The sequence below is a fragment of the Cladophialophora immunda genome (assembly GCF_000835495.1).
Source record: "Cladophialophora immunda strain CBS 83496 unplaced genomic scaffold supercont1.2, whole genome shotgun sequence".
Taxonomy (NCBI): domain Eukaryota; kingdom Fungi; phylum Ascomycota; class Eurotiomycetes; order Chaetothyriales; family Herpotrichiellaceae; genus Cladophialophora; species Cladophialophora immunda.
The window spans coordinates 1,919,742-1,935,595 of NW_015622542.1; the positions used below are offsets into that span (position 1 = coordinate 1,919,742).

At 53.6% G+C, this 15,854-nt stretch overlaps 2 protein-coding genes across 2 annotated transcripts; both read left to right on the forward strand.

Annotated features, from left to right (window-relative positions):
- Positions 1 to 572: 572 nt before the first annotated feature.
- PV07_02977 (uncharacterized protein) lies at positions 573 to 9,113 on the forward strand (the record flags this gene model as incomplete). The annotated part of the gene is made up of 4 exons (XM_016389634.1): positions 573 to 4,624; positions 4,675 to 4,895; positions 4,948 to 7,165; positions 7,223 to 9,113. 4 exons carry the CDS (start codon positions 573 to 575, stop codon positions 9,111 to 9,113), a joined length of 8,382 nt encoding a protein of 2,793 aa, XP_016251536.1.
- A 68-nt stretch (positions 9,114 to 9,181) lies between these two features.
- Positions 9,182 to 9,682, forward strand: PV07_02978 (uncharacterized protein; the record flags this gene model as incomplete). Its single annotated transcript, XM_016389635.1, has 1 exon — positions 9,182 to 9,682. One exon carries the CDS (start codon positions 9,182 to 9,184, stop codon positions 9,680 to 9,682), a length of 501 nt encoding a protein of 166 aa, XP_016251537.1.
- Between the last annotated feature and the right edge of the window lie 6,172 nt (positions 9,683 to 15,854).

Consider the following 15,854-nt stretch of genomic DNA (forward strand, 5'->3'; position numbering starts at 1 on the left):
ATGATCTACATTGACAATTGTTCTTCTTCTTCCCTTGCGAAAGACATCTTCAGGGATTTGGCCTGGTGGCCTTGACAGGTGTCCAGGCATCGGCGGGGACACAACCGAGGACCACTAAGCTCTGCTTCCCGTGCCGCAAGGATCTAGTTCTACAGTAGTTTCCATAGAGCTGCATAGGCAGAGCTGGAATGAGTATGGAAAGGCTCTGAGTCGGCGCGACCCGTCGGTCCCCGTCCGCTAAGACGCCAATCTTAGCCCGGAGCCAAGCCACTAACCAACCTCGCCAAATCCTGCTGCAACAACACGACATTGCTTGATCCTACCACGCCTACCCTCCCAGGAAGATATGCAACTGCCTTTAGGGATCGGCGTGCATGCTTCGCTTTTGGCGACTCTGCTACACAGCAGAATTCCAGGCGACATGGGCGCCAATGAGGCCGAAATGTCGGCGTTAGAGGCAAGTTGCCTGCCACGCCGATTCTCTCTTAATGATGAAGAGTCGACCATGCGCAAGAAGCTCAGCCATGTGAAGAGACAGGCACCGCGTGGCACAGTACCTCGCCCAAATTGCCATGAGTCCATTCGAAGCTCAACAGAAAGAGCCCATCGCACTGATCGGCAGTGGTTGTCGCTTCCCTGGTGGCGCGAGCAACCCCTCTCGACTGTGGCAGCTTCTGAAATCGCCCAGAGACTTGGTGAAGAAAGTTCCCAAGGAAAGGTTCAACATAGAGGGCTATTATCATCCTGATGGAGCTCATCATGGCCGAACAAATGCACAATACGCATACTTTCTCGAAGAAGACCCATACGCATTTGATCCAAGCTTCTTCAACATTTCCCCCAATGAAGTCGATACAATCGATCCTCAACAACGCCTCCTCCTGGAGACCGTCTATGACAGCCTCACATCGGCGGGACTTAAGATGGAGGACCTCCGAGGCTCTCCTACCGCCGTCTATGTCGGGTTGATGCAACGAGATTTTCTTGATAACTCGAACTATGACCTGGATGCGTTGAGCACCTATGCAGCCACCGGCGCCGCGGCCTCTATTCTTTCCAACCGAGTTTCTTACGCTTTTGGTTGGCATGGACCCAGTATGACTATCGATACTGCTTGCAGCTCATCTCTGGTCGCCGTTCACCTTGCCGTGCAGCAGCTTCGAACAGGAGCAAGTCAAGTTGCTGTTGCGGCCGGCTCGAACCTAATTCTTGGCCCCACCCCCTTTATCACTGCAAGTAAGCTCAATATGTTCTCACCCACAGGCCGGTCTCGGATGTGGGATGCTGCAGCGGACGGCTACGCTAGGGGTGAGGGCATTGCCGCTGTGGTGCTCAAGACTCTATCGCAGGCAATCGCAGATGGTGACACCATCGAATGTATAATACGCGAAAGCGGCATCAATCAAGACGGCAAAACTCCTGGCATAACAATGCCGAGCCCTGCGGCACAAGAGGCACTCATTCGTCAAGTCTACAACACGGCAGGTCTTGACATTACGAAACCTGGGGACCGGTGTCAATATTTTGAAGCCCACGGAACGGGAACACAAGCAGGAGATCCACAAGAAGCCTGTGCCATCTCGTCTGCTTTCTTTGGGGACAGAGAGCGTGCCGTCGACGAAGACCCACTATACGTGGGCAGTATAAAGACCATCATCGGCCACACCGAAGGCACTGCAGGGGTCGCTGGACTCATTAAAGCATCGCAGGTGATACAACATGGCGTTCTACCACCAAACATGCTATTCAATGAGCTGAATCCGAGAGTGGCTCCATTCTATTCGGACCTGCGGGTCGTGACAGAGCAACGGGCGTGGCCTGCGCTCAAGTTCAATCAACCTCGACGTGTGAGCGTCAACTCGTTCGGGTTTGGTGGAACTAATGCTCATATAATTGTGGAATCATACATCCCTGTCTCGAAGGAAGCACTAGAGCAAACACCAACACCTTGCCTGGCCCCGATTGTTCTCTCCGCAAACTCCATCGCATCACTCAGAGCTAACATGGACGATCTCAAACAAAGTCTAGACAGCCACCCAGACCTCCAGCTGCGAGATCTGACCTGGACACTGCTGAAAAAGCGGTCGACCCTCCAAGTCCGGCATACCATCCAAGCTAAAACCGTGCCAGCACTCTGCGAGGCTCTTGACCGCGATGCGCATTTGGTCTCGGGAAAACAAGCTATCACAACATTGTCGGATGTGAAGAGAAAACCCCAAATCCTAGGGATTTTTACTGGCCAGGGTGCTCAGTGGCCAGCTATGGGAAAGGTTCTGATTTCTGAAGTTGCGTATGCGCGGAGCATCGCTTCAGAGCTTGATTACAGTCTTCAGAGCTTACCAGAAAAATACCGACCTGGATGGAACCTCGTGGATCAGCTTCTCCTCGAGGGAGAAGCCTCCAATGTGCACGACGCTACCTTTTCTCAGCCACTTTGCTGTGCGGTCCAGATCATGCTGATCAAGCTTCTTGAAGCGGCAGGGGTGACATTCAAGGTCGTCATTGGCCACAGCTCCGGAGAGATAGCATGCGCCTTCGCTGCTGGCTTCATATCGGCGTCGCAAGCCATCCGCATAGCATACCTTCGCGGCCTTACCGCAGAATACGCGCGTGGTCCAGATGGTATAGAGGGTGCCATGATGGCTGCAGGCACCTCTTTCGACGACGCGAATGATTTGTGCGTTCTTGAGGCATTTGAAGGGAGAATGACCGTCGCAGCAAGTAATGGCCCAGAGAGCGTCACCCTATCTGGAGATAAAGATGCCATTCTGGAGGCATACGATGTTTTGATTGACGAGTCGCGATTTGCTCGAGTCCTCAAAGTTGACAAGGCTTACCACTCGCACCATATGCGTCCTTGCGCAGAGCCGTACGTTGCTGCTTTGAGAGCTTGCAGCTGTGATGCCTCCACTCCGCCCGCCGCGCCCCGAAGCACCTGGCTCTCTTCCGTGTACGAAGGGAAGATCATGCGGCGCGAGGACCTTAGTGCCGAGTATTGGAAAGAGAATTTGCTCTCCCCAGTTCTCTTCTCCTTGGCAGTTGAGCTAGCAGTCCTGAAGCATACCCCCCTTGACATGTGCATCGAAGTTGGCGCTCACCCTGCCCTGAAGAATCCGACGCTGCAGACTATCCAGAACTGTACCGGGTCTGACCTTCCATATGTCGGCTGCATGGAGCGGAAGAAAGACGACACTGAAGCTTTCTCGTCATGTTTGGGGTACTTATGGGCGCACTTCGGCTCAGCGGCTGTTGATATTGACAAGCTGTATAGCAACCTATCCATTGATGCACACAGCGTCCGTGATGTGTCCAAGCAGCTTCCGAGCTACTCCTGGGATCACTCACGCTCATACAGGAAGGAATCCCGCGCCCTACGTGCACTGCTTGACGCAGAAAGACCTCATCTCTTACTCGGCAGGCGTTCAACCCACAGCACTCCGTCGTCGCTGCACTGGCAGAACTTCATACGGCCACGTGATATTGACTGGCTCGACGGCCACTCACTTCAAGGACAGACAGTATTCCCTGGAGCAGGCTACGTTGTCATGGCCATGGAAGCCGCCGTCAAACTGAGTGGCGATCGAAGCATTCGGCTTTTGGAAGTTCTGAACCTCAAAATTGATAAGGCAGTTACCTTTGAGGATGAGAACAGCATGGTCGAACTCAACCTCAGTCTTGACGTGGACCAATCGCAAACTACGGATACATATGCAATGTATGGCTTCACCATCAACTCGTGCCTCGCTAGAGAAACCGGGCCTACTCGTTCCGTCGCTGGCACGCTCGCCATCACTTACGGGCCGGTAATGCGTGATGCTCTACCTACTCCTCTGGACGTACCAGCTCACCTTAACGATGTTGGCATCGACCCGTTCTATAATATGCTCGACCAAGCTGGGTATAACTATACCAAGCAATTTCGTGGAATCACCAGTCTCAGACGCGGTGACAGCAAGGCGCATGGTTCCATCAAGTTCCATCGCTTAGAAGATGGCCACCGCAATATGGTCATACATCCTAGCACTCTCGATGTCGCCTTTCAGAGCATGATTGGGGCTTATAGTGCTCCGGGTGATGGGCGTCTACGATCCCTGCTCGTTCCTACGGGAATCGGTCGCATCGCTTTGAACCCGTGGGTTGCTGATCAGATCGACGCCTTGTCGAGTGAAGTAGACTTTATTTCCACCACTGTAGCAAGCGTCGGCACAAATCTTGAAGGCGATATTGAGATATTCGACCCCGAGACCAAGGCAACGATGCTCCACATCGAAGGTATAGGTTTCAAACCAACATTCCCGCCCTCCGCTGAAGACGATCACAACATGTATACTAAGTGGAGCTTGGGTCCTCTGAATCCTGATGCGTTGCTCGACGAGGTCGACAGACACGCTACAGAACAGGACAAGAGGGACGTTGCAATCATTGAGCGGATCACATATTGGTATATCAGATTTGTGTTGGACAATGTGACCGCCGAGGATCGTGACAAAGCATCCTTCCATTTCGCAAAGTATATCCAGTGGTGTGAGCATGTGCTCAGTGAGACCCAGGCCGGTCGCAATGTATGGTACACACCAGCTTGGGATGAGGATACACGCGCTGATATCGAAGTAATGATTCGAGAGTAAGTCTTCGCATAGACACAGAAGACGCTTTGGCTGACCAATTGTCAAGGAATATATCCCAGCCATTCGTGCGTCTCATCCAGAGAGTTGGCGAAGCCGCTCTGGACACATTTCGCAACGATGAGAATGCCTTCGACCTGCTGGACCACGACGGCCTGCTTACCGAGTTCTACAGCGGGGAAATTAGTTACGGCCAATCTTATTACTACTACCAACGAATTCTCGAGCAAATCAATCACCGATACCCTAACTTGGATGTTCTTGAAGTCGGTACGTATAAACCAGGGCCTCTAACCATGACGATGGCTAACAACGACAACAGGGGCGGGCACAGGAGGAGCGACGCGATTGTTCTTGAACCACGATCAGCTCTCTTTCAACAGCTACACCTTTACCGATATTTCACGCACCTTCTTCGAGCCAGCCGCCAAAGAGTTCGAGCGACACGCAGAAAAGATGGAGTTTCAACCACTTGACATCCGCCGTCCCCCTAGCGAACAGGGATTCAAGCCCAATTCGTATGACTTGGTCGCGGCATCCAATGTGCTCCACGCCACACCAAATCTCGAAGCGACTCTGGCAAATGTCCGGTCTCTGCTGAAACCTGGTGGTCGATTGATTGTCATTGAAATCGCACACCGCCAGCATACTCGTGTCGGGTTCATCTTTGGATTGTTCCCAGACTGGTGGTCCGGTCATGACGAAGGTCGCGTGCTGGGACCCTTCGTTCCTTACGCTGAATGGGACAGGATATTAAAGAGATCCGGGTTCTCTGGCATCGACACCCGCTCTCTCGATCCAGACAGTACGACCTTCCCGAGCGGCGTGTTTCTCACCCACGCGGTAGACGACTTAATAGAGAAGTTGGACTCGCCCCTGGCAGTACCTGTTGAGGACTCTTATAGCCCTCTAGTTATCGTTGGAGGCTCCTCACCAAAGACCGCAGAGCTCCTCAGTCAACTCGACAGCATCTTCCGGGCACGCAAGTTGGATACTGTCCCAAGCCTTCGAGAGATCATCAACGCCGACTTACAACCCGGGTCAACATTTATTGTACTCTCAGAGCTTGATGAGCCCACTTTTGCTGGATTGGACGACGAAAAGTTTGATGCTCTACAGACCATTTTCAACGCTGCTCACAATGTCTTGTGGGTGACTGAAGACGCTTGGGTTGCAAATGCTCAGCAAGCGATGACGATCGGTCTCCTTCGAACACTGCGTCACGAATATCCCGACATTCAGATCCAACTGCTCGATGTTGACAGCGTTCAAAATCTGGAACCTTGTTTCCTGGGCGAGACCGTCCTGCGTCTGGAAACTGGCGCAAAATGGGAGGACAGCGGCGTTTTATGGACGCAAGAACCAGAGCTCTACTTTTCTGGTGGCAAGGTCCTGATACCACGTCTCAAACGCGATGTAGACAGGAACAATCGACTCAACTCCGCCCGCCGTCCCATCCTAGCCAGCTTAGACCCCCGAAAGCAGATTTTGAGCCTAGAATACGAAGCTGGGACGCCTTACTTCAGAGCAAATATGGAGCAATCTATTCCCTCGTCACTTGACGAGACCTTGTTGAAGGTCCAGGTGCAGTACTCGCTCGCAAAGGCTGTCCGAGTCGGCAAACTTGGGTTCTACCATCTAATTCAGGGCAGCGTTGTCGGTTCCACGGATACAGTCGTGCTGGCTTTGTCGAGCAGCAATGCTTCGCATGTTCTCATTCCTTCTCGTCAAGTCATTTATGTCGGAAAAAAAGAGGAGTGGGACAACTTGCCGCTTCTTAACGTCTCAGCAAATATTGTCGCCGTCACCCTGATGTCCGACCTCGTCCAAGGTTCTGGTGTCATTGTCATGGAGCCTCCCAGCTATTATGTTGAGAGTCTCCGCGACCAAGCTGCAGCTGCTGGTGTCTCACTGACATTTGTTTCCACTAAGGATGCACCTCAGGTGTCCGGTGTCCGGTGGATTCATCTACACGAAAAGGAGACCGAGCGAAGCTTGCGCCAGAGACTGCCAACGAATATTTCTGTACTATACGACTTGGTCGCCGAGCAGAACCCGGCAAGCTTGAGCTGTCGACTGGTCAAGTGTCTTCCGCCTACCTGCTCAATCCTTGGCCCCGACTACCTGTTCCAGAACGTCGCAACACCAGTGTCGACATTGAGCATTCACGCAGCGACTCAGATTCTCACGAATGCTGTCAAAGCGGTGCGGAAAGGCAGAGATATGGGCAGAATGCCTATCCTCGCTGGACATGAAGTTTTAGCTTCAAAAAGCAGCTCGTTAATCAACGCAATAATTGACTGGACAACAGACGAACTCATCGAAAGTCGTATCCGCCCCATTGAGTCATACGACTTATTTGTAGGAGACAAAACGTACTTGCTGATCGGTCTCGCTGGTGATATGGGTCGTTCGATCGCTCGATTCATGGTAGAGCATGGCGCGCGCCATCTCGTGCTATCCAGTCGTGTCCCTAAAATTGACCAACGTTGGATCGACGATATCGCTCGTTCTGGGGGGAGAGTGATGGTGCTTCCCATGTATGTCGGAGCCCTGGCCATATGCTTCTCTAGAAGATGCTAACTACGAGCAAATAGGGATATCTCCAATGAAGCCGCCGTCGACAGAGGCCTTGCAGAAGTGCACGCGTCGATGCCTCCAATCGCCGGGGTGGCATTTGGGCCACTCCTACTGCAGGACGTCATGTTCAAAAACATGGAGCTCCCGATGATGGAGATGGTCCTGGCGCCCAAAGTAACAGGTGTTCGCCTGCTGAATGAGCGTTTGTCTGATCCTGCAAAGCCCCTGGACTTCTTTGTCATGTTCTCGTCTATAGTGATGGTTGTTGGAAACCCTGGGCAAGCCGCGTACAGTGCTGCAAATGCGTACCTCCACGCAATAACCCAGCAAAGACGCGCTCGAGGCATGGCAGCATCGACTATCGATATTGGTGCTGTCATTGGGGTAGGCTTCATTTCCCGCGCCGGGCGTGAGAACGATTCCCAAACCCGCAAGTTCCTCGCCGACGAAGTCAAAGAGTGGGAGCTCCATGCACTCTTTGCGGAAGCTGTTGTGGCTGGCCGAAATAGGGAGCTCGACGATGTGGAGCTCGTCACCGGCATGGTACATATGGACGAGAAGGACCGAGATCGAATTCCCTGGTATAACGACCCTCGCTTTACCGTATTCAAACTGTCTGACCGTCGTACAACTGGCAACGAAGCCACTGGAGCTGTCGCATCCCTCAAGGATCAATTGTCAAAGGCTGAGACCCCAGATCAGGTCCGCGACATCATCCTCGAGGGCGTGTCTAGCAGAATACGTGGAGCTTTGCTGTTGGCCACGGCCGACGAGCTGAATCTGACGGCTCCGTTGATCGACCAGGGAGTGGATTCTTTGAGTGCCGTGACGGTGGCCTCGTGGTTCGCCAAAAATCTCAACCTCGACGTTCCTTTGTTGAAGATCCTAGGCGGCGCCTCTGCTGCCGACTTGGTCGAAGAAGCTGTCTCTCGCTTAAATCCCGACTTGATTCCGCTGGTTGATTCTGGATCTCTAGAGGAGACGGTGCAGACAACCCAGGACGTGCCGCCTACAACCCCGTCATCGACCGCCGGCACGTCCAATGAAAGCGCCACTTTCTCAATTGAGCAAAGTAGTGGCATTCCAACGCCACCGTCCCAAGCATCTGAAGCCGAGGATGATGGATTTCAGCGCGTGGCAGCGCTTTCCATCATGCAAGAATATACGTGGAAACAGATGCTGCTTCCTCTGGATCCGACCACATTCAACAGCACCATTGGCATGTACATGCAAGGTCCTCTTGACCTAGCGCGCCTCGCCTGGGCTTTTGAGCAGGCACTGCAGCGAAGCGACGCCTTTCGCACGTGTTTTATCTCTGATCCAGACCCCTCACTCCAGGAGCCTCTGCAAGCAGTTATGAAATCACCCCGAAATTCGTTTCAATCCATCAAAGTGTCAGACAGACACGCTGCCGACGAAGCATTCAAGGACCTCCAAGGGGCGAATTACGAACTAGAGAAGGGAGACACACTGAAGATCATCGATTACTTCTGGACGCCCACTGATCATCTTCTGGTGATTGCCTATCATCGTCTTGTCGGCGATGGCTGGACCACCGAACACCTCTTCGTCGATGTCAGCCAACTCTACAGCGGTCTCCCGCTCGAATCAGCACCCAGCTACGTCGACTACTCGATCCGGCAGCGTGCACAGCTCACTTCGGGCTCTTTTGATGCCGACCTGAGTTATTGGTCTGACCTCTTTCAAACCCTGCCAACCCGCCTGCCCAGCCTCTCATTCGCCGCTACCAACCCATCCGGCTCGGAAACACCCGACTGGACCTCGCACGAGATCTCCACAAGGCTCAACCGTATGGTAGCGGTTCGTATCAAGGACCGTAGTCGCAAGCAACAAGCCACTCAATGCACTTCTACCTCGCCTCGTTCCACATCCTGCTCGCTCGGCTAACCGGCTCTGACGATATCACAATTGGCGTTGCCGACTCCGGCCGCGCCTCCCTAATCGACCAAGCCACAATGGGCTTCTTCGCAACCTACCTCCCTCTACGCTTGGCCTACGACTCCGGCCACGTCTTCAATGAAACCCTTAGCGCCACCAAGGAACAGATGCGCTCCGCTCTCCTCCACAGCGCTGTCCCATTACCCGTCATCCTCGATCGCCTCGGCCTGCCCACTACTCCCTGTGCCAACGACCCCTCCTCTCAGGCACCCCTCTTCCAGGCCATTTTCGACTACAAGCAAGGCCAGACAGAAAGCGGAAGCATTGGTGAGGCAAAGATGATTGAAACTGACATTCCTCGAGCTGGCACTCCGTACGATATCACGCTGCAGATGGGGGATGATCCGAGCAAAGGAGAGCCGTTGATTACGGTGAAGCTGAGGAAGGAACGTTATGGGCCTGGAGCCGCTGAGGTGGTAATGCAGGGATATCTGTCCATCCTGAATACCTTTGCGAGGAACCCCGTCCTCAGAGTTACGGACGCCACGTTGGATCAGGGAGCCAAAGCCAGGGCTTGAAATAGGTTGTCGGGATCTCAGCGATACCGCCGAAAGGAAGATGTATCTTCGGCATATCTTATAACAGCCAAAATTTCCGTAGTCTTCGGGGTCTAGCGACCATCTCTAGTATTTGTGAGGCCTCTTCGCCGGGCTAATGAGAAACGAGAATCTATGCTACGTTGGCTTGTACGCCCGCCAACCTCCGAATGTGCTTGACAACCTCGGCGACGTCGTCCTTCTGGTTGGGCATGTGATGGCTGGCATCGACTTGGACGATTGTGGCACACTCGGGTCGGTAGTGGTTGCGCACCAGCTGGCGTGCGCGGCCGAGACAGAAGTCACGGTTGCCGTGGATGTGCAGTGTCGGCACGTCGATGAGGGCAGCAGCCATGCCCTGGGCTTGAGCGCGCGCATTCAGCCACAGTGATGCCTCCCGTGGAAAGAAGCAGCAGCTGACAACGGCGAACTGCAGTCGTGGGAGCGACAAGAATGGGCCTTGGTGCTCTCTGTGCTGCTCCCGCTGCGGCTTCTGTTCCTGCTGCAGCCAGAGCATCAAAGCCAGCGCGAGCCCGCCCTCCGAGAAACCGATGGCGCCAACAATGTCAACTTCGGCGTCCGGACGACCGTGTCTCCAGTCGTCTAGACCCCGCTGCACGGCGCCGTTGATCTCCCGTATGCTGTCGTCGATGGTCACGTCGTGCCCGCCAAACCAGCCGCGGTACGGCTCCTGGCCGCTGAACATGGGCAGCACCCCGGGCCCTGGCGGACACTCGCGCGGGCCTTCGAGGAAGATGAACTCGAACACATCCCGCAGCTGGTAGCAGATCCTCGCCATCTGCACGTTGAAGATCGACCCCTTTGCGCCCGTCCCATGGAAGCATAGAAGGGCCTTTTTGGGAGCCTGCTTGACCGTCATTTCTGGTTGTCTCTGGGTTTTCCACTTCTTTCGTCCCCTACCCACGAAATAGATTTCTGGATCTTTCCTTTCGTTCTGGAGAGTTTGAAATGTCCATGTCTTTCGCTATCCCAGGTGATTGTCCGAAGAAAGCCTAAAATCACCGAAAGGCTGCATTAGGCTAAGGCAGCCCACCGTGGACCCACAGGCCTGCCCCAGTATGCAAGACTATTTGGCCGACCAATCACGCCCTTCACAGGCCATTCTGTATAGTTGCGGCCAGGGATATCGCTAATGGTGGAGGTAGAGTACCACCTATTGTGAGTGCCATTTCTACTTGGTAGGTTCCTCACCTCATATTAATCTAATAGGCATCCAGGCTCTCGCTCCTGAGAGCGTCGCTTTACCCGGTGCACAAGACTCGCGACACCATCTTGATCTCTGGTTGTGTGCCAAAATGGGATCCATGGGTATTGAAACAGCCGCTGGCTTCTTCCCGCCAACGACTCAACGTGCAATCATTGCAGAGACAGGAGACCGCGTGTGCATTCGCGAAGCCACGCCTCTAGCTCCGCTGCAAAGTCATGAATTCCTCGTCCGCACGGAGGCTCTGTCCCTCAACCCCAGCGACACCAAGATGCGCGGCGACTTCGTGACGCCCGGTGCCATGCTCGGCGCTGACTACGCGGGTACGGTCGTCGCTCGCGGCGTCGCGGTCACGGCCGTGGAGATCGGCGACCGCGTGTGCGGCGCCCAGTACGAGATGAACGCCAAAAGACCCTACCGTGCGGCGTTTGGGGAGTACAACATCCCAACGGGGCCGTTCTGGCTGAAACTGCCTCCTTCCATCACCACAGAAGGCGGTGCCACAATGAGCGCAGCCATTGGCACCGCGGGTCTGGCTTTGAACCGTCTCGGCCTGCCGCTTCCAGACGCCCCCGTGCAGAAGCCCGCGCACGTTCTCGTCTACGGCGGCGGGACAGCAACGGCGACCATTGCCATTCAGCTCCTCAAACTGTGAGGAACACCACCACTACATTCCTGACATGAGTGGAGTTACAGACCGGTCTCACTGATTGATTTGCGGCTAGTATCAACATGATCCCCATTACGGCTTGCTCGCCCGTGCATTACGAACGGCTGAAATCTTACGGCGTCGAGGCGACATTCGACTATCATGAGCAAGACTGCGCTAGTCAGATAGTAAGTGCCCAGCAAAATAACCCTTGTCCCGACTCTCAAGTTTCTCAGTCTCATAACACCGTGGTAGAAGTCCTATACCAGAAACAACCTGCGCTACGCCCTCGACTGCATCACGTCGGTCGAATCCACCGCCTTCTGCTTCGCGGCCATCGGGCGGGCGGGCGGCAAGTACGTCTCGCTGGATCCGTTTGAGCAGAGCGTCGCCACGCGCGCCATTGTCAAGACGGACTGGGTTTTGGGGCCCTGTCTCTTTGGTGAAGGCTGCGTCTGGCCGGCACCATACGCACGGCCCTCGAGCAACGAGGATCTGGCACTTGGGGAGAGGCTGTGGGCGATCGCACAGCAGCTGCTGGATGAGGGGCGCTTGAGACATCACCCGGTCAGGTTGCTGACAGGCGATCTGGAGCAGGTGTTGGTGGGTATGGAGATGGTGAGGGGAGGGGAGCTCAAGGGGGAGAAGTGTGTTGTGAAGCTAACCGGGTAGTCGCGGACGAAAAACTATCGTCTTCTCTTTTTGATTAGCTGCTGCGGTTCGGACAAATGAAACAATCGTCTCTGAACATTGCAGATCTTTAGTGACGCATTAAGAGCCTCTGTCCGACTTTCAGTAATAGTGTATATGTAAGGGTAATGTAGTGAGAGCAAACCAAAATAGATCCCACTTATCACGGCCGGCTAAGCCTCCCCTTGAATCCCCTAGGCGATCCTAGGAAGTACTAAGAGCGCACGCCCTATTCCTACTTATCGCAGGCTGGGAGCAAACTAAGGGGTTAACTCTCCTAATAACCTGGATAATCTATGTTTTTACAGCTTCCTATAGCTGCCATCTATCAGTTGGCTCGCAGTGTGAGGGCTCCCTAGGGGCCACCGATAGATATAGCGATACAGGCTACGCTCCAACTGATAGATGGTAGCTATAGGAGATATAATATATAGATTATCTAGGTTATTAGGAGAGTTAACCCCTTAGGTTGCTCCTAGTCTACGATAAGTAGGAATAGGGCGTGCGCTCTTAGCACTTCCTAGGACCGCCTAGTGGATCCAAGGGGAGGCCTGGCCGGCCGTGACACGCAGCCTATATAGCTATATCTATTGGTGACCTCTAGAGAGCCCTCACAGCGTGGTCACGAGTAAGTTTAAACCAGCTACGTGCAAACTGCCGCTCTAATATTTTGAATTAGTCGAGACTTGTCGAGGTTCTCAAATAACACACAGTAGTTGAAGCTCCGTCCTAAGATAAGTTCTATTATCAGCGATAACTCGGGAGACGCTACTTTCAGGTCCCTATAAGAGGGTTTTGTTCCCTAGTTCTATACTTTGCCGACTACACGCCAGGCCTCCGGTTGTGAATCCTGCGATGTTCCGGCAAAAATATAGGTGACAACCCGGGAGACCATTTAGACTGGAGCTTCTAGCGTCGAAGGAATGTGACTATCCAGGACAGACTTCATTCTCAATAAAAAAGGAAGCATTCGTCGTGATTTACATACTTGCCTACGAAATGACTCCAGCTACTAGGGAATATCAATGAGGTTGTGGGTTGGCATAGCTCCAACATCATATCTCTCCTCATGACCCTTTCCCACTATATGGCCCACCTAGCCTAGGCAGACCCGTAAATTGTTGGATGTCACATAGACAACAGCAAAGGAATACGATCAGGGTATAGTGAGAGCACTCGTGACGGGGTGGATGGCCGGCCGTCGTCCAACCCCTAAAGCTAAGCCTTGGAATGCGCCCACCCGTTCTGGGTCCCGTTCTAGTTCCCGTTCTGGGTAACCTTGCGTTGCTCGGGCTTGACAGTCGGAACCTCTGGATAGATGTCGGCAAAGGGCTGGACGATGGCTGGTTCTGTCTCAGGAATACGCGTCGCATCGACCCAGTTGCCGTGGACGGCGGACCGGAGCCCTACTGACAGTTAGTCCCGAGGTCTGCCTGCTAATACTTGAAAGTACTGACGGAAAGGCAGGACAATTTTGGCCACGATCTTCTGGAAATCGCGAGTATCCTGGATGATCTGTTGATGTGTTAGCCTTTTTTTTCTTTGAAGCCTTTTTTTTTTTTCTTTGAGGCCTGTCACATCCTGTCCTGGAATGATGTGTTGATGAAGACCCACCACTTCGTTCCTGTGTAGAGCCATGTTGTCCACCATGGTGATCAAGAAGCCATCTCCTTCCGGCGCCTCCGGGCTTCGGGGACTGAACGTAGGTTCCTGAACAAGGCATTCTGGGCCCGGCACGAAATACTCGATCTCCTTTTTCTTCGAATCAATGCGGGCCAATGCGTTGAGGCCCTGATAGAGCTGAGTTTCTTTTCCAGCGTCCGGCTTGAAACAATCGAGAAAGGTGTATCGAGCTGGCGGACAAATCGTAAGCGGCGACACCAGCACATGGAATTGGATACTCACGTTTCCGCATCAATAATCTTTCATCGATACGGGGGAATTCACAAGGTATGTGCAAGAGGACCTCTGATGATAAAAATGAGCTTCCACAAGATCCCTCGCCCGCGCAGTGCAGACTTACCTGGATCCTCCATCTGATCAGACGCGGCATTTGGATCGATGCAGAACCTGATGTAGTTGACAGTGATGTCGGTCGGAGCAGGATTTGGCCCATGTCGACAGGCTGTTATGCGTTCAGTGCCCGGATTCTGCCGTAGGAGAAATCGGTCTTGCCACTTACGTAGAAAAGCAAAGGCATTATGAGATGCTACGGTTGCATCGAAGTATCTGGACCCGTATTCAGAGGGCGCTCGAGGCTTGCCTCGGACAGCATAGGAAGACTTACAGCTTCCCGTCTTCCTCAAACGATCCACCACTGTGGATAGCCATGCAGTTTTTATATCGAAACCACCGCACAGGCTTGGACAGGTCACGCGGGACGACACCGAACCAGGCGGGAGCTTGCTCGTCGTAATACCTAGCCTTGTCAACTTCATAGAAAACTGAAACGCCTGCAAGCTATGTCCGCGACTCACCACTGGTGGTTCCCCGGCTTTTCAATATCTCTGGTGTCGACGACGAAAGGAATTCTGTAGAGAATGATATAGTTCTCCGTCTGTGGCCGATCAGCACCTTCATTGACACGGACGGCTCTTCAATGGCAACTCACGATGGCGCAGTCATGGATCATCCCAGAGTCATTGACAGCCTCGCGGTCAAATTCAAGGTCTCTGTGATAGTTCTTCTTCCCATCCGGGCCGATGATGAAGACCGAGATCTGCGCGAGAAATTATTGCTTGATTCTCCTCGGGGAGCAAGAAGAAGCCTACCTGAGGGGTCCCGAGGCCTTTCATGCCGTAGCCAAAGGCACATAGCTCCCCGGTCGTGGGGTCAACCTGTCGTGTCCATCAGTTATGCGCGTACTTCCTCGCGCCTCCGAGTATGGAGCATACATGGGGGTGTGCTGTGAAAGGAAGGTCGGGATCGATTTGGCCTGGGAAGATGTCATGTCCAATGGTTCGCAGGCTGTCTACCAGGCGTCAGCGAGCTGTTCAGAGAGAGTCTGGGCACCTCACTTGGATCGAGCGCATATCCTGGCCCGTGTTCGCACAAGGCAAGCAGCTTGTTCGCGTGGAGGATCACGTTGGTGTTTGCAGTGGTATCGGCGACCGCTTTGACACACGGATGGTGCGAGAACGGGCTTCGATACATCCCAAACAGAGACCTGCCAGCCTTCCTTTCGGCGACCAAACGCTTTGTCATGACATAGCGTTGTTCGAAGGACGCTTTCCCGTCCTTGATGCGGAACGCGCTGATGCTGCCATCCCCGTCAAACGCGATGGTCTTGGCCCCGTCAAGGTAATAGTCGCGGTCGTAGTAAGGATCTTGCATCACCTGTCCTGCGCTCAGCATTTGGATGACACGACGAAGCGACAATGGATATCTCTGCACGTACGCGATAAAAGGTGCCATCGAGCTCTTTGGGGATCTCGCCCTCGACCTCAACGTCGGCTATGCTTGCATCGGCTCGGAACGGCCGTGAGGCTGCAGCAAAGTCGTCGTATAAAGTATGAGCTTTCACCATGTTTGCGTGTTGTAGACTAGAGTGGCCGTAGGATCTGTATTTTCTGCCCCAGAGGCTGTGCGTG